The sequence below is a fragment of the Scyliorhinus canicula genome, chromosome 8, assembly GCF_902713615.1.
Source record: "Scyliorhinus canicula chromosome 8, sScyCan1.1, whole genome shotgun sequence".
In the NCBI taxonomy this organism is placed as follows: Eukaryota; Metazoa; Chordata; class Chondrichthyes; order Carcharhiniformes; family Scyliorhinidae; genus Scyliorhinus; species Scyliorhinus canicula.
Window position 1 is genome coordinate 128,230,220 of NC_052153.1, and position 25,617 is coordinate 128,255,836.

Below are 25,617 nucleotides of genomic sequence, written 5' to 3' on the forward strand. Positions count from 1 at the left end.
CGTCCGGTTGAACCCGGCCTGCCGCTTAGCCACCTCCACACTCCAGTCCTGGTAGATTCGCACTACCAAATTCTCCCACTTGCTGCTCCTCTCTTTCTTGGCCCAGTGCAGCACACACTCCCGGTCGCTGAATCGATGGAACCGCACCAGCACCGCCCGCGGGGGTTCATTTGTCTTGGGCCTCCTGGCCAGCACTCTGTGAGCTCCCTCAAGCTCCAGGGGCAAATGAAAGGACCCCGCTCCCATCAACGAGCTCAACATCGTGGTCACATAAAACGGAAGATCCGACCCCTCCAGCCCCTCCGCCAGGCCCAGGATCCTCAAATTCTTTCGCCTCGTGCGAACGTCCAGCTCCTCCAAGCGGTCTTGCCACTTTTTGTGAAGTGCCTCGTGCAACTCTACTTTCCCCACGAGGACCACGGCCTCCTCCTCCCGCTCAGCGGCCTGCTGCTGCAACTCCCGAATGGCCACCTCCTGGGCCGCCTGGGTCTCAAGCAGCCTGTTGGTAGTCGCATTCAGGGAGTCCAGCAACTCAGCCTTCAGCTCCGCAAAACAGCGCAGAAGAGCAGCTTGCTGCTCCTGTGCCCACTTCCATCAGTCCTCGGGTGTTCCGCCGGCCGCCATTTTGTCCTTCTTCCCCCGCTTTTCTTGGGGAGCTGCTGCAGCCTTTTCCTTTGCCCCACTCCGGGTGAGTACCATAAATTTCGGGGAATGCTCCTCCAAACACCTTCCCCCACCGGGATTTGTCAAAACAGCGCCGGTTGGGGGCCCTCAAATTGGCCCGAAAGTCCTTTAGTAGCGGGAGCTGCCGAACGTGCGGCTTAGCTCCGCATAGCCGCAACCGGAAGTCGTATGTTTAATAGTTAAGAGTTCAATAAAATAGAGTTGCATTTCTCCAAGTGTTGGAAGCCTGTCTCTCTCACTGCTATGGTAAACGCAGTCCTCGCTGACCCAGCATACCCAACACATCATGGTACCAGTGCGAGATGTTAGAGTTTGACGGACCTACCTTGAGATAGTCTGCCTTTGACTAGCGATCAGCCATTCGGTAACATGGACAGCGTCTGCCCTCTCCCGCCGCTCCGCATCGCCGGCAACCTCGGTGCCAACTGGAAGATTTTTAAGCAGAAGTTTCACCTGTATCTTGAAGCCACCGATCTCAAAGCCGCATCGGATGCCAGGAAGATTGCTCTCTTCCTCTCTACAGCCGGGAACCACGCTATCCGCATTTTTAACTCCCTCACCTTTGCTGAAGGTGAGGACAAGAGCAAGTTCAAAACAGTCCTGCTGAAGTTCGACAACCACTGTGACATCAAAGTCAACAAGAGCTTTGAACGCCACGTGTTCCAGCAGAGGCTTCAGGGTAAGGATGAACCTTTTCAGTCCTTCTTAACCCATCTCCGTATCCTCGCGGAATCCTGCAACGATGGCTCCACTTCCGACTCCATGATCCGCGACCAGATCGTTTTTGGGGTCCACTCTGGCCCCCTTTGCCAGCAGCTCCTTAAAGTAAAGCAGCTCACCCTGACCTTCGCCCTGAAAACCTGCGTCCTACATGAGCACGCTACTAACCGGTACTCCCGTATCAATGTGGCAGGGACGGCGCGGCAAGGCCCCCACGATGCGGAGTGGGTGCAGGCCGTAAAACAGCTCCAGGGCCTAAGTATGGATAAGGGCAGCCATTTTGCGCGCTTTTCCCGGGCTCCTGCGCATGCATGCAACGACCGAGGGGATGGCAAGGCCGAGGACCGAACTGCACAGGTGCGCACATCGTTTTGACCGCACCACGCATGCACGGTGGCGCACGGAGCATCCTGACGTCGGCGCCATGATGTGCAACAACTGTGGCTCCTCCCACTTAAAGCGACAATGTCCCGTGAAATCTCGATGCTGTCTCCAGTGTGGCAAGCTTGGCCACTACGCAGCCCTGTGCAGATTTGCTCAACTGCCCATCACACATCGATCCCAGCAGCAGCGCAGGAACGTCTGGTCAGTGCAGCATCCTGTTTCAGACTCCGACTCCAACATGGTTCCAGATCCAGACACCAAGGATCTCACATCCCCATTCCGGGTGGGCATCATCATCAAGCATATGATGCTCTCCGCGAAAAAGGCTAAACCACTCCCAGTGATGAGCATTGATCCGGATGACGGGTGGTGTGCCACCGTTACGGTCAACAAATCTCGCATACGCTTCAGGCTGGACACCGGCACTTCAGCTAACCTCATTTCACAGTCTGACTTGGTTAACATCCACGTTAAGCCGAACATCCTTCCATCGGCCTGCCAGCTTCTCAACTACAATGGCAATGCCATTGCTGCCAATACTCATGCCAGCTTGTGGTATCACATCGTTCTTTAAGAGCCACTCTGCGTTTTGAAATTGTAGGATCCAACAAAGCTTCCTTGCTCAGTGCTCAAGCCTGCAAGATCCTGAATCTTGTGCAGCGGGTTCACTCCATGTCGCCCGCTGAGGCATCAGCCTCGCCAGATGCCAACTTCCAAATCCAATTAAATGACATCATAGCACGATACCACAGCGTCTTCGAGGGTATGGGCAAACTCCCCTACACATACAAGATTCTTCTGAAACCGAATGTCACACCTGTGGTTCATGCACCCCGTCGGGTGCCGGCGCCCCTTAAGGACCGCCTCAAGCAGCAGCTGCAAGACCTCCAGGACCAGGGCGTCATTTCTAAGGTCACGGAACCCACGGACTGGGTTAGCTCCATGGTTTGTGTCAAAAAACCATCAGGGGAATTGCGCATTTGTATCGACCCCAAAGATCTGAACCGTAACATCATGAGGGAACACTACCCTATCCCTAAGCGCGAAGAGCTCACCGGCGAGATGGCTCACGCCAAGTTTTTCACGACGCTGGATGCCTCCAAGGGTTTTGGCAGATACAACTGGACGCATCAAGTCGAAAGCTCTGCACATTTAACACCTCGTTTGGCCGGTATTGTTACAACCGGATGCCCTTTGGCATCATCTCCGCCTCGGAGGTGTTCCACCGAATAATGGAGCAAATGATGGAGGGCATCGAGGGGGTGCGGGTGTACGTCGATGACATCATTGTCTGGTCTACGACTGCGCAGGAACACATTGATCGCCTCAAGCGAGTGTTCCAGAGGATCCACGAGCATGGCCTACGACTCAACAGAGCCAAATGCTCGTTCGGTCAAGCAGAAATAAAGTTCCTTGGCGACCATATTTCGCAGTTAGATGCAGATAAGGTGTCGGCGATCAATGCTATGAAGACACCGGAGGACAAGAAGGCGGTCCTCGCTTCCTGGGAATGGTCAACTTCTTTGGGAAGTTTATCCCCAACCTTGCATCTCACACCACAGCTCTCCGCAATCTTGTAAAGAAAACCACCGACTACCAGTGGCTCCCCGCTCATGAGCGAGAGTGGCGTGAACTCAGGACGAAACTCACCAAGGCCCCGGTACTGGCATTTTGCGACCCTGCCAAGGAGACGAAGATCTCCACTGACGCGGGCCAGGCTGGCATTGGGGCAGTAATCCTCCTCCTGGGCCCCAGTCGCATGTGCATCTGGAGCCATGACACCTACTGAGCAGCGCTATGCTCAAATCGAGAAAGTGTGCCTGGGCCTCCTCACGGGATTGACAAATTCCATGATTATGTGGATGGACTCCCCAAATTTACGGTTTGAAACGGACCACAGGCCACTAGTTCACATCATACAGAAGGACATCAACGATATGACACCACACCTACAACGTATCCTCCTCAAACTCCGACGCTATGATTTCGACCTGGTCCACACTCCGGTCAAGGAGCTCATTGTGGCCGATGCACTCTCTCACTCCATCACCACGCCTTGCGAGCAGTCGGACTTCGCCTACCAGATCGATGCCCATGTTGAATTCTGCGCATCAAACTTTCTGGCCACTGACGAAAGGGTCGTACAGATTCGTCATGAAACGGCCAGGGATCCTCTACTCCAACGGGTCATGCGCCATCTCACAGATGGTTGGCAAAAGGGCCAGTGCCCACAGTTCTACAGTATAAAAGACGATCTGGCAGTGGTCGATGGCATACTGATGAAACTGGACAGGATAGTAATACCACAGAGTATGCGAGAGCTCGTCCTCGGCCACCTCCACGAGGGTCACCTGGGGGTGGAAAAGTGTCGCCGGCGAGCCGGAGAGGCAGTATATTGGCCTGGCATCAATCAGGACATCGCCAACACTGTCCTCAACTGCCCAACGTGCCAACGGTTCGAGCCGGCGCAGCCGAAAGAGACTTTGCAGCAGCATGAACTGGTGTCGTCCCCATGGACCAAGGTTGGCATTGATCTCTTTCACGCAAGAGGCCGGGACTACGTCCGCATCGTGGACTATTTTTCTAACTACCCCGAGGTGGTCAAACTGAATGACCTCACATCAGCAACGTATCAGGGCGTGCAAAGAGACCTTTGCCCATCATGGCATTCCACTTACGGTCATGACTGATAATGGCCTGTGCTTCTTCAGTCAGGAGTGGACGGATTTTGCCCGACGGTACAATTTCACGCATGTCACCTCGAACCCCCGCTACCCCCAGTCAAATGGGAAAGCTGAAAAGGGGGTACACGTTGTCAAACGACTGTTGTGTAAAGCGGCTGACTCGGGTTCAGATTTTAACCTGGCGCTGCTAGCCTACAGGGCGACTCCCTTGTCTGCTGGCCTGTACCCAGCACAGCTGCTAATGAACCGCACGGTTCCAGCAATCCACATCCCGGACCTTGACAATTTTACGGTCCTGCAAAGAATGCGACTGTCTTGGGCCCAATGCAAGTCGGCGTATGATGCCCACGCCACAGATCTCCCTGCATTTTGTGTTCAGCTACCTGACGGTGGCTGGTCTGCCACAGCTGGGTGGTCAAGCAAGTGGCCCCCAGATCATTTCTCGTTCGCATGCATGATGGCTCTTTTCTTCGGCGTAATAGGCGGGCACTGCGGCTGCTTCCACGCTCGCCACCTGAACGTGACGTCCCGCCTCGCCTGCTGATTCCTCAGGACACACCCTTACAAGAGGTCACCGATCTGCCGCTGCTTTTGCCACCCTCCACATTGGATGCAGCTCCGCCCATTCCAGTGCAGGCGGCCCCTGACCCTCCCTTGAGGCGGTCAACCAGAATTTGTCAGAGACTGAATTTATAGACTGAATGTTTCATTGCCTTGTGCTTCGTTTACACGTCTGTACATATTGTTCTTTCTAATTTGTTGTATGCACTCTATCTGCGCGAGACACCTTCCCATGTAAATACGTTCACGTATTTTGTATATAGTCAGGCTCCTACTCATGTAAATATGCTCACATACTTTGTACATAGTCAGGCTCATACACACATTCACCAGTAGCCAATGAGGATACAAAGATGTCAGTAAAGGCCCCAGCAATTTCCTCCCTTGCTTCCCTCAGTATTCTGGGCTAAATCCCATCCACCCCAGGAGACGTATCTACCTTAATGTAGTTTTAAAACACCCAATATCTCCTCCTTTTTGATGTCAACATGACCCAGACTGTTCACACACCCTACCCAAGAATCATCTTCCACAAAGTCCTATTCTTTGTTGAACACTAATGCAAAGTACTAATTTAGCACCTTTCCCATTTCCTCTGGCTGAACACATAGATTCACCCCACTGTCCTTGCGTGGTCCAGTCCTCTCCCTGACCACCCTCTCGCTTTTCATAGATTTTCATAGAATTTACAGTGCAGAAGGAGGCCATTCGGCCCATCGAGTCTGCACCGGCTCTTGGAAAGAGCACCCTACCCAAGGACAACACCTCCACCCTATCCCCATAACCCAGTAACCCCACCCAACACTAAGGGTAATTTTGGATACTAAGGGCAATTTATCACGGCCAATCCACCTAACCTGCACATCTTTGGACTGTGGGAGGAAATCGGAGCACCCGGAGGAAACCCACGTACACACGGGGAGGATGTGCAGACTCCGCACAGACAGTGACCCAAGCCGGAATCGAACCTGGGACCCTGGAGCTGTGAAGCGATTGTGCTATCCACAATGCTACCATACTGCCCACAAAAGGGCATTTTACATATGAATAAAAAGCTTTGGGATTCACCTTAATCCTACTTGCCAAGGACTTTTGTGACCCCTCCTAGCCCTCCTAATTTCCTGCTTAAGTACCTTCCTACTTCTTACTCCTCAAGGGTTTTGACTGTCCCCACCCTTCTAGACCATACAAAAGTCTCCTTTTTCTTTTAGACGAGGTTCACAATACCCCTCGTTATCCAAGGCTCCCTAAACTTCCCAAACTTATCCTTCATTCTCTCAGGAACATGACTTTCCTGAATCCTAATCAATTGTCGCTTGAAAGACTCCCACATGTCCGATGTTGATTTACCCTCCAATAGCCGCACCCAGTCCAAACTCTTCAATTCCTGTCTAATGCTATCGTAATTTGCCTTTCCCCAGTTTAACACCTTAATGCAAGGGTTACCCTCATCCCTATCCAAAAGTACCCTAAAACTTACAGATTTGTGGTCACTACTCCCAAAATGTTCCCCTACTGAAACCTCAACCACCTGACCAGACTCATCCCCCAATACCAGGTTCAGTACTGCCCCTTCCCTTTGGGGGGGGGGGGGGGGGGGGGGCGTAGATTGGCTATAATATTCTCCTTAACCAGTAATGCTATTCCCCCACCCCTTTTACATCCCCCTCTATCTTTCCTGAAACATCTATATCTTCCAACGTTCAGCTGCCAATCCTGCCCTTTCTTTAGCCACGCTTCTGTGATAGCCACAACATCATGGCTCCAAGTACTAATAAGTGCTCTAAGTTCATCTGACTTAGCTGCTATACTTCTGGCATTGAAACAAATAGACTTCAAACCACTCCGTTTGAGCAGACAGGGTGATGTTGTTCTCTATTTCCCCTTCAGTTATTACACCTTCTAGGCTAACGCTCTGGTTCCCACCTCCCTGCCATACTAGTTTAAATCCTCCTGAGTAATGACTGAAGGGGAAACAGATATATATTATATTACCAATTCATATCCATATATTACCAATCCATTTCTTTCTCATTGAATGCTGCTGACTGTGTGGTCACCCTATCCTGCTTACAGTTTCAATTATTGAAAGATAATATCATTGTAGGCAATTATATTGGGATTTTCCAGTTCTCCTGTGGGAGAGAAAATTCCTGCCCCAAGTCAATGGACCTTTGGCTGGGTGCAGCAATTTTTCCATCCCGGTGCGATGATTCCCACTTCAGGATGACTGGAAAACCCTGGCCATAGAGTCATTTACAGCATAGTCGGAGACCATTTGGCCCTTTGGGTGCATGCCAGCTCCTCACAGAGCATTCCAGTCAATCCCATCCCCCTGTCTATTCCATGTGGCCCCACGCAGAGAGTTTATTTCCTTCACATTCCCATGAGGTTTCCTTTTTAAAAAAAGTTGATTGTTTACATTTCAACCACCCTCATGGGCAGTGAGGTCCAGGCCATTACCACTTACCTCCTCCCAGTCCCCTGCATCTCTTGCCCAAAACCTTAAAACTGTGCCCCCGAGACCATCTACCATTCGCTAATATGAAGAGATTTCTCCTGTCTACCATATCTAAAGCTATCATAATCTTGCACACCTCTATCAAATCTCCCCATAATCTCCTTTTCTCCAAGGAAAACAAACGCACCTTTTCCACCCTAATCTTGTAATTAAAATCTCCCATCCTCAGCACCATTCTGGTAAATCTGCTCTGCCCTTTGTCAAGGACCTTCAAATCTTTCCTAATGTTTGGGGACCAGAACTGGACCTTGTAAATTAACCACAAACCCAGCGTTATTTAATCTTAAATTCTTCTGTGAATGCTATTAATATCAAAATGTGCAGCATTTTATCTGTTAAGAATTGTAAAAGATTTAAAGTTGCTGTTGTTTTTAAACTGCTTTTCTGTTGTGATAGCCACAGATCCAAAATTAGACAAAGTTGGCATATTTTGGTCACGGCCTCTTGAATGAAATGAAAATTGCTTATTGTCACAAGTAGGCTTCAAATGAAGTTACTGTGAAAAGCCCCTAGTCACCACATTCCAGCGCCTGTTCGGGGAGGCTGGTATGGGAATTGAACCGTGCTGCTGGCCTGCCTTGGTCTGCTTTAACAGCCAGCTCTTTAGCCCTATGCTAAACCAGCCCTTCTTCACCCTCTTGCGTTGATACTTCTATGGGCAAGAGGATGAATGTCTGGTCTTCTTCCACCCCTCTGCCTATGGTTCCTGTAGCTGGCAGTAAAGAAGTAGTGAGAACCAGCCAAATGCTGCTTTGTCCTCTGATCTTTTTCATAATGCCAATGCATCAGGAAATGTCAATGACAAAGGGTCATCTGGACTCGAAACATTAACTCTTTTCTCTTCTTATCAATGCTGCCAGACTTGCTGAGATTTTCCAGCATTTTCTGTTTTGGTATCAGATTCCAACATCCGCATTAATTTGCTTTTATGCCAATTACGTTGCTTAGTGCCTGAGAAAGAGGACTGTAAGAATAGTAGGATCCAAACCTTGCTCTCTTCCACTTCTGTGGCACTGACTGTTGGACAGTTGTTCAATTTTGCTTCAGAATCAGACTGATTACCATTTACACAGTCTTAGAAAAGTTATGTGTGTAAACTATGAATGTAAAATTCCAAAAGTCAAGTCTAAATCCTTTTGTTCCTCACAGAGAGAATTCTTCCTGGATAAATGTTTTAGTGCAATGGAAGTAGATGCCTTCAATTCTTCACATCCAGTATCAACTCCAGTGGAAAACCCTGCACAGATCCAGGAAATGTTTGACGATGTCTCCTATGAGAAGGTAAGTAGATGATAAATTAACTTATGATTTTTTTCAACCAAATTGCACGGTCAGAGAAGCAAAAAAATGTAATTGCCATGGATTTTCATCACCAAAGTGGATAGTGGTAGTTGGGAAATTTGGGGTGTGGGAGAAAGTGCCTGCAAAGGCAGAATCTTCATTGCCAGAGTGAGTGCAGGCTGCAGCTGGGCCAGCTGACCTGGGAAAGACTTGGAGACTGTCACAGGGGCAGCTCTATGCTGAGGCCGGCTGTTTAAATTCTGCTTTGGTGCTGTAGGAATCCAGCCCTGTTGAAATAAAACATAAACATGCCCCAGCCTCATCCGTAACAACACTCACCCCCCCCCCCCACATACTCCCCATGCCCATCCATGCCACCTTAGACCCCTGCATCAGACTACACACCACCAGTGGTTGATCAGAGTAATGGATATCAGGGCTCTCAGCTGACCCTCATTAGACTTGACAGGGAGCATAGACATCCATTACTCTGTTGAAACACTGGATTTAGTATTGTGCAATGGGGAGGGGTTAATTGATAACCCCATAGTTAAGAACCCTCCAGGGATTGGTGACCATAGTATGATAGAATTCTTTATAATAATCTTTATTGTCACAAGTAGGCTTACATTAATACTGCAATGAAGTTACTGTGAAAATCCCCTAGTCGCCACATTCTGGCACCTGTTCGGTTACACAGAGGGAGAATTCAGAATGTTCAAATGACCTACAACATGGGTGGGATTCTCCAATCCCACGGCAGAGTGTCCGGGCCATCGTAAACGTCGTCATGTTTTACCACGGCGTGAACGGGCCGCTCCCACGACTAATTCTGACCCCTTTAGGGGGCCAGCACGGCGCTGGAGCAGTTCGCGCCGCTCCAGCTGCCGATCCTGGCGTGAACTGTGCGCCGCGGGATCCATACATGCGCAGTTGCGCCGGCGCCAATGAGGACATGCACAGTGGCCTCCTTCAATGCGCCGGCCCCGACGCAACACGGTGCAGGACTACGGGGGCTGGCTCGTAGGAAAGGAGGCCCCCAGCCACAGATGCTGGCCCGCCGATTGGTGGGCCCCGATCGTGGGCCAGGCCACATCGGAGGCCCCCCCCAGGGTCGGATCCCCCTCTCCCCCCCCCCCCCCCCCCCCCCCCCCCAAAAGCTGCCACCTGACCCTTACACGCTGAGGTACCGCCAGCCCAGAGCAGGTTAGAACGGCGCCGGCGGGACTCGACTCTTTCCTTATGGCCGCGCGGCCGATCCGGGAGCGGCCCGCGACCGGCTCCGCGCCAATGGCGGCGATACTCCACTCTGCGAGAATCGCATGCCGGCATTGGGGTGGCGTTGCCCGTTCGGAGGGATTCTCTGACCCGGCCCAGGGCTGGGACAATCCCGCCCATGGGACTTGTGGGAGGAAACCAGAGCACCTGGAGGAAACCCACGTAGACACGTATAGAATTGACCTGGCAAAGGTATTGGCGCGAAGCTTTGAGGGGTGTGTGCCAGAGGTAGTGTTGGAGGATCAGACAGGGTTTGTGAAGGGGAGGCACCTCTCCAATAATATTAGGAGGTTGTTAAACGTAATAATGACCGCGTTGGGTGCGGGGGGGGGTGGGGGGGGGCAGTTTTGAGAGGGGGGGCACCAGGTGCCGCTGATGACTTGTTGCAATTCGGGATGGACTTGTAAGAAAGCATGGTTAGAATCTTGGGCTTACTGGAGAGGTTTCAGGCCTTTTGTGGGCTATGAGTTGAATGTAGGGAAAAGTGAAGTGTTCCCAGTGAATGCAGTGGGACGGTGTTGGGTGGGGGGAGGGGAATGGGGAAGGGGGTGTGAATTGGGGTGCACTGCCATTTAAGGTGGCAAGAGAGTGGTAGTGATTCCGGTACTTGGGATTCAGATAACAAATGAAGTCACATGGGATCAGGGTGAGCTGGCACGGTGGATACAGAACTGGTTAGGTCATAGAAGGCAGAGAGTAGCAATGGAAGGGTGCTTTTCTGATTGGAGGGCTGCGACTAGTGGTGTTCCGCAGGGATCAGTGCTGGGACCTTTGCTGTTCGTAGTACATATAAATGATTTGGAGGAAAATGTAACTGGTCTGATTAGTACGTTTGCAGACGACACAAAGGTTGGTGCAATTGCAGATAGCGTTGAGGACTGTCAAAGGATACAGCAGGATTTAGACTTTTGGAGACTTGGGCGGAGAGATGGCAGATGGAGTTTAATCCGGACAAATGTGAGGTAATGCATTTTGGAAGGTCTAATGCAGGTAGGGAATATAGAGTGAATGGTAGAACCCTCAAGAGTATTGAAAGTCAGAGAGATCTAGGTGTACTGAAAGGGGCAACACAGGTGGAGAAGGTATTCAAGAAGGCATACAGCATGCTTGCCTTCATTGGCCGGGGCATTGAGTATAAGAATTGGCAAGTCATGTTGCAGCTGTATAGAACCTTAGTTAGGCCACACTTGGAGTATAGTGTTCAATTCTGGTCGCCACACTATCAGAAGGATGTGGAAGCTTTAGAGAGGGTGCAGAAGAGATTTACCAGGATGTTGCCTGGTATGGAGGGCATTAGCTATGAGGAGCGTTTGAATAAACTCTGTTTGTTCTCACTGGAACAAAGCAGGTTGAGGGGCGACCTGATAGAGGTCGACAAAATTATGAGGGACATAGACAGGGTGGATAGTCAGAGACTTTTTCCCAGGGTAGAGGAGTCAATTACTAGGGGGAATAGGTTTAAGGTGTGAGCAGCAAGGTTTAGAGGAGATGTACGAGGCAAGTTTTTTTACACAGAGGGTAGTGGGTGCCTGGAACTTGCTGCCGGAGGAGGTGGTGGAAGCAGGGACGATAGTGACGTTTAAAGAGCATCTTGACAAATACATGAATAGGATGCGAATAGAGGGATACGGATCCCGGAAGTGTAGAAGATTTTAGTTTAGACGGGCATCATGGTCGGCACAGGCTTGGACCTGCCCCATCACCAGCCTCCCCGGACAGGTGCCGGAATGTGGCGACTAGGGGCTTTCCACAGTAACTTCATTGAAGCCTACTCGTGATAAGCGATTTTCATTTCATTTTCATTTTTCATTTTTCACCAGCAGGTCCTGCAAGGCATAGGACAAGAGGCATGATTAGACCGCGGGCCGGTGGGGGTGGTGGGGGTGAGGATGGTGTGGGGGTAAGAGTGGGGTGGGGGTGAGTGTGGTGGGGGTGGTGTTGGGGTTGGGGGATTGACACATGTGGCATGGGGAACCGCAACTAAGTGGGGTCCCACATCTTCACCCGTGGCTGATCTTCACCCCAGGACCTCCCTTTCCTCAGCCATTGACCACATCAAGGGCCTTCTGCTCAGCCACGGTGAGGGGCCGTAGGTCCGGCGGAGCCCTTGGGTTACGGGTGTGTGGGATGTGGGTTGGTGCCAGGGGCACAGTGCTGCCTACTCACCCTGGCCGCCCTGAGGAGGTTGTCCAGTTTTTTACGGCACTGCAGGCCAGTCTGGATGGTGTTGCTGGTGGCGCTGACTGCCTCTGCCAGCTGTGCCCAAAGCATGGCGGAAAGCGGGGACTGGCAGCTTCCTTCCCAAGCCGGGGTACATGATGGCCTGTCTCCCCTCCACCGTGTGCAGCAGGATCTCCAGCTTGGTGTCCGTGAAATGGTGTGCTGCTCTCCTTGTTACCATCTTGTTGACTGAGATGGTGTGTGTGTGGGGATGCAGTGTGTGGCTGCAGCTTGTCAGCTTCCTGAGTGTCAATTGTGAATCTGGTGAATTCCACATCGTTTCTCATTGGAATTGATTGTGTTCCACGTGGCTCTGGTGCTAGCCCCTTAAAAGCCGCTAAATTGATCCAGGTGTGGCACCAATTTTTCTGTCATGGAAGTCCACGAATCCTGCTCCCAGTTCTTATATTCTAAGAAAGAACTATTCAAAGCTGGTGCTTTGTCGAGTATGGTATTAAGCTTTTTGAATATTGTTGGAGCTACTGATCCGGTGAGTGGAGAAGATTTAATCACACTTCCTACTTGGGTCTTGTGGATGATTGACAAGCTTTGGGAGGGTGGTCAGCAGGTGAGTTACTTGCCTAGCCTTTGACCTGCTCTTGTAGCCACAGTATTTATATGGCTTGTTCAGTTCAGTTTCTGTTCAACGGCAACCCCCCAGGATGCTGATATTGGAAAATTGAGCAATGGTAATGCCATTTATCATTAAGGGGGCGACGGTTAAATTCTCTCTTGTTGGAGATGGTCATTGCCTGGTATTTGTGTGACACGAGTGTTGCTTGCCACTTGTCAGCCCAAGCCTGGACATTATCCAGATCTTGCTGCATTTGGACATGGACTACTTCAGCATCTGAGAAGTCGTGAATGGTGCTAAACATTGTTCAGCCATCCGCAATCATCCCCACTTCTGACGTTATGATGGAAGGAAGATCATTGATGAAGCGGCTGAAGGTGGTTGAGCCTTGAACACTACTATGAGGAGCTACTGCAGTGATGGCCTGGGACAGAGATGATTGACTTCCAACCTCCACAGCCATCTTCCTTTGAGCTCAGTATCACTCCAACCAATGGAGAATTTCCCCCACCGATTCCCAGTGATTCTAGTATTGTGTACAGGACATATCTGGGCAGTTTATCACATTGCCTGGTAGATGTCAGTTTTGTAGATGTGACTATGTCTTGCTTTTTCTTGACTAGTCCATGAGACAGCTCTCCCAATTTTGGCTCACGCCCCCAGACGTTAGTAATGAGGGCTCTGCATAGGCGATAGGGCTGAGTTTTCTGGTACCTAGGTCGATGGCGGATGGACCTTCTGGTTTCATTCCCTTTAATTGATTTTTTGGGTAGTGGTTCGATAGTGGCTTGCTTTGTCATTTCAGAGGCAGTTAAGAGTCAACCACATTGCTGTGGATCTGGAGTCACACATGTAGGCAGAACCAGGTAAGGATGGCAGGAAGGGCACTAGTGAACCATAATGGTTTTTACGGTAATTGACAATGGTTTCTATGGTCACCATTAGACTTTTTTAATTGCAGAATTTTATTGAATTCAAATTCCACCATCTGCAATGATGGAATTGAAATCCAGGTCCCCAGAGCATTGCCAGCCCATTGACAATATCCTCTGCAATGTTTAAGAAGCTGGGGATAGGTAGAGAGAAATCAGGTAACTAGAGACTGGTCAGTTTGATACCAATTGTGGGGAAGCTGTTCTGAGAGATGGAGTGAGTGAGTGATTACATGGACATGTGTGAACTGATCAAAAGGAATGGATTGATAAGTATAGCCATGACTAACTACATTTGTTGAGGAGGTCACTAGTAAGGTAGATAGGGGAGTGTGTACAGGTTTTACCTATATGTGCTTCCAGAAAGTATTTGAAAGTTCTGCACAGGAGATTATTAACAAAATTGAGAGTGAATGCAATTGGTGGTGAGCTTGTGACATGGGTTATTTGGAATAAAGGAGATGATCTTTGAATGGGGATGTGACAAGTACATTCTGTCCTCTTACCTTTTCAGGCTCACCAGGGAATGATAAACATAACCAGATAGAGACCTAGTATTATTACGTACAAATCAACTTTAAATTGTTGGCCTCTGTGGAAAAAATACAATATGGATATCAATCTTGGTTAATTCTGTGGTAGTTTCTATCTGTCTAATGAAAAGCGATTGTGAACCTGATAACATTTTCACAGTATTTTTTGCAGTAAATATTTTGGCTTATTTGCAAAGAATTGATTTGTGAAAGAATAATTAAACTGGGGGACTTGCATGAGGATCAGTAATTGATGGGACTTGATGACACTGTTAATTCCACAACTTGACATACATTCTGCATTTCTTGCAGCATATTTATAAGATTAATTGAACAGCCCCTGTACTGTATTTAACAATGCAGCAATATTGTAATGTAAGAGATTTAAGGATATAATGTTTGACTGATCTAAATTGCAGGGAGCTTGCATTCTGAACATGTTGATGGACTACCTGACAGAAGATGTTTTTAAAGCTGGCATTATTAACTACCTACGACACCATAGTTATGGAAATGCAAAAAACGAGGATCTGTGGGACAGTCTGACTAATGTAAGCTCAAGTGTTCTAATATGTAAAATCATTTTTGTTTGTACAGTCTTTGTGGAGTGATTATTCATATCAACTCTTTTATGCTGTTGTCCTTTGCACATCCAGTAAAATGATTGAGGGTAATCACGATCGTTCCTATATGCCACATCTCTTTGGTCAAGGATGCTAAATAGTCATGGATGGATTAATAGTAATTGAGAGATAAACTGGTGTAAATCACCAAATATATTGTGATACATTTTTGAATAGTTTCTATTAGTTACTTCATAAATTATTAGCCATTTTTGATGCGCTTTACTTTATTTCATACACTAGTCCCTGTTACTCAGTGGTCGTGCCAATGTTGTTAGCTGCATGGCGCTGATATGTCTTGACCTCTGATTTTTTCTGTTCTGTGGGGAAACAGATTCTCTGCTTGGGTATCTTCTGGATGGGAAGGTTACAGCTGAAAATTTGAAGTGCCGGCAATCCATAAGCAAGTTGATCTAAATTAAATGTACTTTTGTGTTTATCCGAGTTAGTGATTCCAAGATAGATGTGCGAAAAACTAGTTGGTGATTCCAAGATACATTAAAGGAAAACCAAGTTGCCGATAGAAAATAGCAATAAGTACCCTTGTATCAGGTAAACTACATCCAGAAACAGAGTAAAATTTCTTATTCACAAAATATAATTTGATTTCAATTTCAGAAGCGATAATCTTGTTTTAGAGCACCCATTGATCAGTGGGTGTGTTTCTATTTCCTTTATTAGTTTTCATGAGGCAGCTTTGAGGCAGATAATTAGTCTGTTGGTCATGAATAATGTTTTGTGCTGTGCACCAGGCTTATTTTACAAAGAACCTTAACTACTGGAGAGAAAGAAAAAAAGAAAATGTGAAATAAAAATAGAAAATGCTGGAAAAACTCAGCAGGTCCGGCAGCATCTGTGGAGAGAGAAACAGAAACTTTTCAAGTTCATATGACCCAGTCAGAAAATTTTAATTTGTTCAGTCTTGGTACATGAGCTCACTCTTGGCAATTTGAAACTTGGATCCTGGAGATAAAATGGCTACATGCTAATCCACTGTTCCGCAAATTACCCCAGGAAAACAGCTTGAAATTGAATCATTTTAACTAAACTGACTTCCCGTTAAATGATCTGTAACAATCACGTGAATCAAAGTGCTGAATTTTATGGGCCACCCACAGGTGGGAACGTGTAAGTTAGGGAGCTTGATCATCGAAGGCATGCTCATGCACACTCACATCCCCACCCCGATTTTCCGAGTGGTGCGGGAGGCATCAGGATAGTTGCCTGTCTGTGGCTCAATTGAGGCCCTTAAGTGGGTATTAATGCCCAGATAAGGGTCTCATCCTGCTGCCGCTCTGAGTTACAGGGTGGTGGGAGAGGCCAGTGCTCAACGTGCAGCTTGGTTTCAAGGTTTAAGCTTTGAGCTTCAAATTGCCAAAATTGGCTCCTTGCACAAATGTCAGGGGTGAGCTCACCTCCACTTAGGCAACTCGTCCTGCTTTATGTTTTGGGTGCTAGTCCTTTAGTTAGTATAGAGGGGGGACTCTATACATCTCTAGGAGGAGGTCCAATCTCATAGTGCTGCCAGCTAATCGAAGGCCAGCAGCTCCGCACAGCGGCAGTGCCAAGAGGAGCAGTGGCCGTTGTTAGTACTGCAGATAGGCCAAGAGGGTGGCATTCAGCGATGGACCTGGACATTCAGGTATGTCGAGAATCTCGCTGGAGCCAGGCTGACATGCCCCAGTGAGGTGTGCATGGAGCAGGCATGGTGTGGTGGGGCATTTTGGACAGGACAGGGGGAAAGGTGGACTTGGGGAGACAGAGCTGTGGGGATGGGGCTTCCGGTTGTCACCGGGGCCCTGGCAAGAGGCAACCCCACTCCAACTCAATCCTGCACTGTAACTGAAAGCCCTTTAAATACCCAAAATAGGGGGCGATTCTCGTCGTGAATGGGCGCGAACAGGGCCCGGGCATGACCTATTCTGTCCCCCACAGGGGGCCAGCATGGCGCTGGAGTGGTTCACGCCACTCCAGAGTCCCTACGCGGTGCCAAATTGGTGCCGCGCCAACCCGCGCATGCGCAGTTGGGGCAGCTCAATCTTGCGCATGTGCAGTTGGGCCGCGCCATCCTGTGCAATCGCGGGGAACTTCTTACCCGCGCCGGCCCCGACGCAATATGGCGCGGGTGTTCAGGGGCCGGCCGCGGCGGAATGTAGGCCCGGGGGGGGGGGGGGGGGGTGAGAAGCTGGCCAACTGGGCGGTGGGCTCCGATTGTGGGCCAGACCCCTTCGGAGCCCCCCCCCCCCCCCCGGTGAAGGAGCCCCCCCCCCCCCCCCCCCCCCACAGGCTGCCTCCCGAGCATTCCCGCAGAGTTCCCGCCGGCAGCGACCAGGGGTGGACGGCGCCGGCGGGACCCTGTAGTGTCGAAGCGGCTGCTCGGCCCATCCGAGCCGGAGAATCGCCGCTCGCCGTTTGCGGCAATTCTCCGGGCGGCCTGGCGCGATTCACGCGGCGCTGGTTTCGGGGGGGTTGGGAGAATCTCGTGCGGGGGTCGGGGCAGCGTGGCGCGATTCGCACGGCGCCCTGGCGATTCTCCCACCCGGCGGGGGGGGGGGGGGGGGAAGAATACCGCCCAGGGTTCACACTATCTCAGCTAAATTAATTCCAAAAGGGTGGGAGTATGGACACAGGCTGAAAATTAACCAGCTGTGAGTGAGGCTAGAGTTTGAAAGAAACGTTCTTCCTGAAACAGAGGATTATTGGAACAGTTGTTAAATAAAAGCAATTGAGCCCATGTTAGTTTTATAAAAACATAGAGCTAGTTAAATATCCAATGATTGACTGTTTGGTTGGGCTTGAGCAAGTACTTTTGCAAAACTACTCTTCAGGTTATGAAATGGAATAGAGTCCACAGGAGAGAGATTGTACTTGATCTGTAGAAGAAGGAGACATTAAGAAAGTGACTAAAACTATAGTCATGATGCTATGTTTTTAAACAATATCTTAAAAGGAGGGCAAGGGGAGGGATAGCTACCAATGATGTAAACAAAGTAAGTGGATGATACATAAGATGCCAAAGATGATGTTACATAGGGTTCTCAGAGGATTGTAGGGTTGAAGGAGGTGACAGAGATAGGGAAGGACAAGGTTGTGAAGGAGGATTTAAAACCAAGGATGTGAATTTTAAAACCGAGGCACTGGCGGACCAATGCAGATCAGTGAGCAACGGGGATGGACAATGGGGAATTGATGCAAATTAGGGTACAGGCAGCAGCGTTGTGCCATTTTACAAGGATTTAAGCAGAGGGCTATATTATATTTACAGTTATTTAATTTTCTTATAATTTAAATAATTTCATATTTTAACAGCTGACTAAAAGCAAGTCCCGTCCTTTCTTTTTCTAGATTTGTCCATCAGATGATACGCATGGAAGCAGACTAAGTGAACAGTTTTGTTTAAGAAAGTCGGACCTACCTCCAGGTTCTGTAAGATAACATTTTTTAAAAAATCTAAATTGTTGGTGTTATTTACAGATGATTTTAAGAAGCTGACTGAAATATAATTAGTTGTTAAATAGTCTGATTTTTATGTTTGACTGTAAAAGATATTTGAAACTTAATTTTCAGAAATAATAATTTAAATAATGTTCTGTATATTTTCTGATTACCTTTATTAATCTACATTTCTTGCACCTCTACACATTCAAATGAATTTGTTCTCTCTGGTTTCTTAGTGTATGTTGCACATTTTTCTGAATAAAAACCAACCCCCCACCATAAATAATCCAGACAGTTTTACCTTTTTAACTATTGAATAAAGATAGATTAAATATGACCGCTAGCTTTGATGTGCTCTTGCTTCAGGGAAATAATAACCATGTAAGATTTGTGAGAAAAGTTTAGTGTGTTACAGATAGATAAGATAACCAAATTTGTAATTCATAAATTATCATTTGCTAATGCAGGTGTGATGTGCATGGTGCTTGATAAAGCTTTTTCAACAGGGGCACCTCAATATGCTTAATAAACAAACAACCTGCTAATAAGTCAAAATCAGTTTATTAGCATATTTTGAGAGCATCCCACGCACTTTCCCTCATCACCCTCCATGTACAATTTGATAGACACTGTGAGTTAACTGTGGTAAGCAGACAGCAATTTCTCCTGTACTCCCAAGAGAGCTCCAAACTAGTTACCCCCAATGTGAAGCTTTGAGTCAGTTGCGCCTACTTCTTCCATCAAACTGTTTTGTTCATCATTCTAATTTATATTTAATTTTTAAAAACTATTTCTGCTCCCAATATTGTTGCCTATTGTAGCCTCATCTCTGTGAGGCTGTTCTTTTACATGGGGAACTATTCAGCAGGTGCCGTTGATCCTCCAGAATCATTCTTAAATGGTCATTATCGTTGGGTGTTGGCAGGATATTTTGCCCATGGGTGTTGGCAGGATATTTTGCCCAGGCTGATAGACAACGGTGACGCTGCCCATCTTGAATCTATGCTCACCTGTTATCCATGCACTGGTTTTCCATTTAGAGTGGCTGAATCAGAATCAGGAGTTCATAATTATGGGGAGAGAGAGCATGTGCTTAGTATGAGGTAATCAGAACTCATCAGCATCTTGGTAAGGTGGTGATGGGGTTCTGTCGATGTCAGAAACGCAGGTAAACAAACACAAAATACATTTTTAGAAAACGGGATAGTGGTGTGGAGTGAAGTAATCCGGAGGGCCAGACTAATGCTCAGGGGACGCAGGTGCAAATCCTGACAGGCAACCAGTGAAATTTAAATTGAATTAATTAATTAATCTGGAGTTTAAAAAAAAAAAATCTCAGTAATCATGAATGTAAATGTAATGAACTCCAATTGGCTTTATTGGTTGGCCAATTGGAGTATGAGCTCCCTCAATGATAGCTCATTGAGGGGACCCATATAAGCACCTGTCTAGGCTTTGTGAGCCAGTCTTAAGTTGACTGGACTGCTAGCAGCACTGTTTGTAGCTGCTCCTGTAATATCGTTATTGCAAATAAATATTGGTGTGGTGACGGAACTCCTGCCTCCCATGGATTACTACAGTAAAACTATCACATTGTCATAAAAACCCGTTTGGTTTACAAATGTCCTTTTAGAAGAATGAAATTTGCCATCCATACTTCGTCTGGACATTCCATGTCCTCTGAAATGGTCTAGCAGTTGTACCAAGCCATCACCGTGAAGTTGAAATTGAATAAAACCAGACAGAACGCCTGGCATCAGGCCTGGGCACTGGAAATGACACCGGCACACCCTACCTCCCACAGTAAGATCTCCTGAATATCGGGGATTTGTGCCAAAATTGGGAGAGCTGTCCCACAGATTTGTTAAGCAAAAGCCTGATATAGACATATTCACCAAGTATACCTTACAGCTCCACCACTATCTCTGACACACCATGGATGACAGCACAGTGATATACAGTCAGGAGGGAGATGCCCTAGACATTCTTATGGCATTGGGTCAAACATAGGCAAGGAAACTGCCTGCTGTTTACCACCTCTACCCTCCTTTAGCTGATGAATTAGTACTCTTCGATGTTGAACACCATTCAGAAGAAGCACTGAGGGTAGGCAAGAACACCGAATGCATATTGGGTGGGGGATTTCAATGCCCATCACCAAGAGTGGCGCCATTACTGACTGAGATGGTTGAGTCCTGAAGGACGTATCAGTCAATTGGTGAATCAACAAACAAAAGGGAAAAGCTTTCTTGACCTTGCCTTCACCTGTCTACCTGTCACAGATTCATCTATCTGTAACAACTTTGGTAGGGATGACTGTCACAGTCCTTGTGAAATCAGAGCCACATCATCCCACCAAGGATGCCCTTCAACATGTTGTATGGCACTACCGTACTACTGAATGAGATAGATTCAGAGCAGATAGAGCAGTTTAAAACTGGGCATCCACGAGGTGCTGTGGACTATCAGCGGCAGCAGAATTGTACTGAACCACAATCTGTAACCCCATGGCCCTCTCTGACTCTACCATTACCAACAAGCCAAGGGATTGCTGACTGAAACCAGTGAAGCAGCCCCTTCAGGATTCATTTTCATGTTCGTTTTGCGCTTTTGCTACCCAACTTTAACCAGACAATGCTCTCAAAATAATTCCCCAGTTAATTATGAAGATATCACCAACTTTATTTCTTGAAATGCATTAATTCCATTCACAAAGTAGTGTGCCATTCAAGACTAGTATTCTGTATATCAAGTCAAAATGACGGCAAGCAGAAAACTAAAGGTCAATAATGCGTGAAAGCACTTTATTGAAAGTATAATTTGGGGCGCAATTCTCTGACCACCACGCCGGGTGGGAGAATCGTGGGAGTGCCGGGCGAGCCCGCCACGCCGCCCTGGCACCCGCACGCGTTTCACTCTTTCCCCCCCCCCAAACGGCATGCCACGTTTCACGACAGGCCGCTCGGAGACCGTTGGAACCGGCGAGCGGCGATTCTACGGCCCGAATGGGCCGAGCGGCCTGCCCAATCCGACGGGTTCACGCCGGCGCCAACCACACCTGGACAGCGCGCGAACGCTGCATGTGCGGCCTGTGGGGGGGGGGGGGGGGGGGCGGGGAGGGAGGATCGAGCACCAGGGGGGCGCTCAATAGGGGTCTGGCCCACGACCGGTGCCCACCGATCGGCGGGCTGGCGTCTCTAAAGGACGCACTCTTTTCCTCCGCCGCCCCGCAAGATCAGTCCTCCATGTCTTGCGGGGCGTCCGCGGGAGGACGGCAACCGCGCATGCATGAGTTGGCGCCGGCCAACCTGCGCATGCGCGGGTGGTGTCATGTACGCGCTGCCGGCCGGGTAATTTACGTGGTGCCACTTTGACGTGGCACCAAGGCCCGGCGCACGTAATTGATGCGGCGCCGCTCCTAGCCCCCTGGGAGTGGGAGAATAGGGGGCGAGGAGCGGCCTCCGACGCCGGAGTGAAACAGTCCGGTTTTCATTCCGGTGTCGGCACTTAGTCTCCCGATGGGAGAATTTCACCCCCTTGATTTGTTGAAAAAAGCAGTAAAGGAACAAGAAAACTGAACAAAGACACAGAAAAAGGACAATTACAGATTCCAAATAATTTGAATTAAAAAATATAAATAATATTATAATGTGGGAATTTTGTTCAAAAGAATGAGTTGTCAAATAATTTGAATTAAGTGGATTGAATGAAGCTAATCTGTAGTACCTAGGAAGAATGGAAGATGGCAGTATAGTTATAATGTATTGTGAGATTTACTATATGACCAGGAGTAACCAAGAAGACGGAGCTGACAGTTTCAGTAACAAACAGTTGGCATTGTGTAAAACATTTCAATTTGTGTTCTTATCTTCATTTCGTAGCAATGGTTTATGGAAGATATCCTTGATGTCAAAGCAATGATGAACACCTGGACACTTCAGAAGGGATTCCCACTGGTTACTGTTACAGTGAAAGGAAGACAAGTACTATTGCAACAGGAACATTATCAAAAAGGTTCTAATTTCCAAGATCCAAATTCTGAATCTGCAAGGTAGTATTTCTCATTCATTTCTAAATTTACCCACTCCTCGCCCTGCAATTGATCTTTCACCTTTGATATTTATGAAGCAAAAACTGAACTTGATTGTCAAATGTTAAAACCAATAACTCAAAAATTCTGCATGGTGATGTGATTTAGCACATTGCTGTTTCACCTTGGCTCTTGTGTTTGAATCAAATCCAGGCAGATGTATTGATGGTTTCCTCTTTCAGTTTTACCTTTCCGCTTTTAAAAAAAAAACCTTCTATGCAAAATGAATAATAATAATCTGTAATAATCTTTATTATTGTCATAAGGAGGCTTACATTAACACTGTAATGAGGTTACTGTGAGAATCCCCTAGTTTCCACATTCCGGCGAGGGAGAATTCAGGATGTCCAAATGACCTAACAGCACTTCTTTCGGGACTTGTGGGAGGAAACTGGAGCAACCGGAGAACGGGCAGATTCCGCACAGACATTGACCCAAGCGGGAATCGAACCCGGCAGCCTGGCGCTGTGAAGCAATAGTGCTAACCACTGTGCTATTGTGCCGCCCAATATGAGCAATCTTAGCTCACCTCCCAGTGTACATGAAATCACAGCCAAAATTCTCCATTGTTTAATTGTAGATTGGCAGTCACGCTCCGATAAGCCACAATAATTGTTGCGGGAAGTAGAATTTTTTTTTGAGATTGGGGAGAGCGCATGATAAATTAAACCTTAGTAGATGATGGTTCTTATGTTTATGTAACTTTCTTCTATGTGCTATTTTAAGAGATGCAACATTGCCAAAATTAACTCCCAAGTTAGCTATAAAGTTGTTTCTGAATATTACTTTGACTAATATATCTGATGTGTTGGGTACTCCGGATTTGTGGAGACTTCGTTTACCTTAGCAGTAACATAGACAGGCTACCAACACTTGTAATAGTACAACTTTATTTTATTTAACTAAGAGCTGTTAAACATACTTGCCCTGTGGGTCGACACTATGTTAGATTGACTGAAGACTTGTGCCTAACCTGACCAGCCTATACTGCTAGCACAAGGTAGATGTTTGTGAGACTGACTGCGGGCTCTGTCTGTCCTAGAGGCTGCATCCCGAATGAGCGGGAAAACTAGTGCCCTCTGGCTTTATAGTGACCGTGCCCTAACTGGTGATTGGCTGCTGTGTTGTGTGTGTTGATTGGTCTTGCAGTGTGTCAGTCAGTGTGTGCCTCTGCACCATTATATACTGATGTGTATATTATGACAATATCCATTCCTTTTACAAAATTGTGTGTATGTGCAAAATGTTATTGCTCAAAACAAAGTTGAAGTAGCAACGCAAATAGATAAATCAAAGCTAATACTGGCATGGCACTGATGAGATTTAGTCATGTGCTGATTCAGGAATTCTAGCTCACACAATCCCATTCTGTTAGCCCTGTCACAATTAACAGAAAATGGTAATGAACATTTGAAATATTTGCTCATTCCATGTAGTTTGAAATACCTAAATACTAATAAAAAATGTCAAATCAATAACCTACACATCCCAAGATATTTTGTTAACACCGTTATAATGTGTGAAGTTTTCAATCTTATTACGGTTTGGGTATTTTAATCCCTTTGCCCATGCCCCAGCTCCTGAAGGTGCTCATCAGGTGCACAATGACCCCTCTAGGCTCCATAGCCACATCCAATTGACCATTTTGCATGTGTAAGCAAGCCTTGACAGGGATTGGTATGGTTAGGAGGTTTCTTTTACCAGGCATTTTGCATTGCTATGAAAGCATTTTTTGCCTTTCGTCATGAAAGCTGTTTAGTACAATTCAGATATGAATTTTCCTGAATCAAATTGAGGAATATGGCATATGGTCATATTCTGTGACTAGTCTGCACTGTTTTGGCTTCATGATAAATACCATATCAATGTTGTGGTGGGAACTTTTTTTGTTTCTTAGTTGCTTAGGAATATATGAAATTTCATTTTTAATCTTAATGTCAGCAGTGAGATGACTTCCCATAAGAAGTTTAAAGTTGAAATGTAGTTGCTATTTGATTATTGGTGAGTGGAATTCTGTTGAAATGCACAAAGAGGCATTCATGGAGCTGCTTTCCTCCTTTTCAGAGAACGACATGGAGCCAGCAGTCTGACCCAAATCAGTACCAATCTCAAACTGATGCTTGTGTCATAATGAAGCATTAACAAACTAGCAATCTTCTACAGCATTGAGAACATGCAGTCCACCACCGGTAGTGGAGTTCCAATGCGGCAGAGAATCCAGGGTCGGGGCCATTTCTCGCTAGCGGCGTCATCGAGGTTCGAGCCCTGGACGAAAGGAGGATGCAAGTGGATCAAAATGACCCATTTGCATTCTATTAATGGGCTCTGGACACCGGATTCAACTTCTTCTTGTCCTCCTCATACCTTACATTCCCACCTAAATTTATATCATCAGCAAACTTGGATACTTTACTTTCAGTCTCTTTATCTAAGTCATAAGTATAGATTGTAAATAGCTGAGACCCCAGCACAGATCCTTGTGGCACTTGACTAGTTAAACCCTGCCAATTTATTACACGGTACAACTCAACTCTTTTGTTTCCCGTCTGCAATCCTCCATCCATATTGCCCCAATTTCTTAAGCCCATATCTTGCATATTAGCCTTTTGTGGTACACATTATTGAAGGCCTTTTGGAAATATCACATTATAATCACATTGACCTGCCAATTTGGAGATGTACATAAAGCTGTGAAATAACAACAGGTACGTAGAGATTAGGTTAATAATTACAGGAGACTGGATGGTGTAGTTCACACTTCCCAAACTTTGATGAATCTTCTCCCTTTCAGAGATCCATGTTCCTTAAGTGTTCCCCTTTTTCTACAGCAATGGATCAAACTTGCAATTTCAGGGGCTATGGTGGGTAGAACGCAAGTTATAAGCAGCTTGGGTTTCCCCGGCGAGGCTGTTAGATGCCGGGTGGCCATTCGACTCGGCGTTAGCACAGCTAAGTGGTTCTTAAACTCACTTAATAGTGTGAGGCTGGGTGGAATCCAGATCGCTGGAGGTATCCAAATTGCAACATCTCATGAGATCTGATGAGACCTCGTGAGGCGTATCGGCTGTCAGAAATCCCAGGGGAGGTCTCTCCT

General features: G+C 47.4%; 1 protein-coding gene across 2 annotated transcripts in view; it reads left to right on the forward strand.

Moving 5' to 3' along the window:
- LOC119970497 (endoplasmic reticulum aminopeptidase 1-like) overlaps window positions 1-25,617 on the forward strand; it is a 111,909-nt gene that overhangs the window by 53,779 nt on the left and 32,513 nt on the right. For both annotated transcript variants that reach the window (XM_038805223.1, XM_038805221.1), the window contains exons 8-11: window positions 8,704-8,835; window positions 14,792-14,923; window positions 18,341-18,421; window positions 22,315-22,484. In XM_038805223.1, coding sequence (XP_038661151.1) covers window positions 8,704-8,835; window positions 14,792-14,923; window positions 18,341-18,421; window positions 22,315-22,484 — 515 coding nt within the window. The remainder of the gene's footprint in view (window positions 1-8,703; window positions 8,836-14,791; window positions 14,924-18,340; window positions 18,422-22,314; window positions 22,485-25,617) is intronic.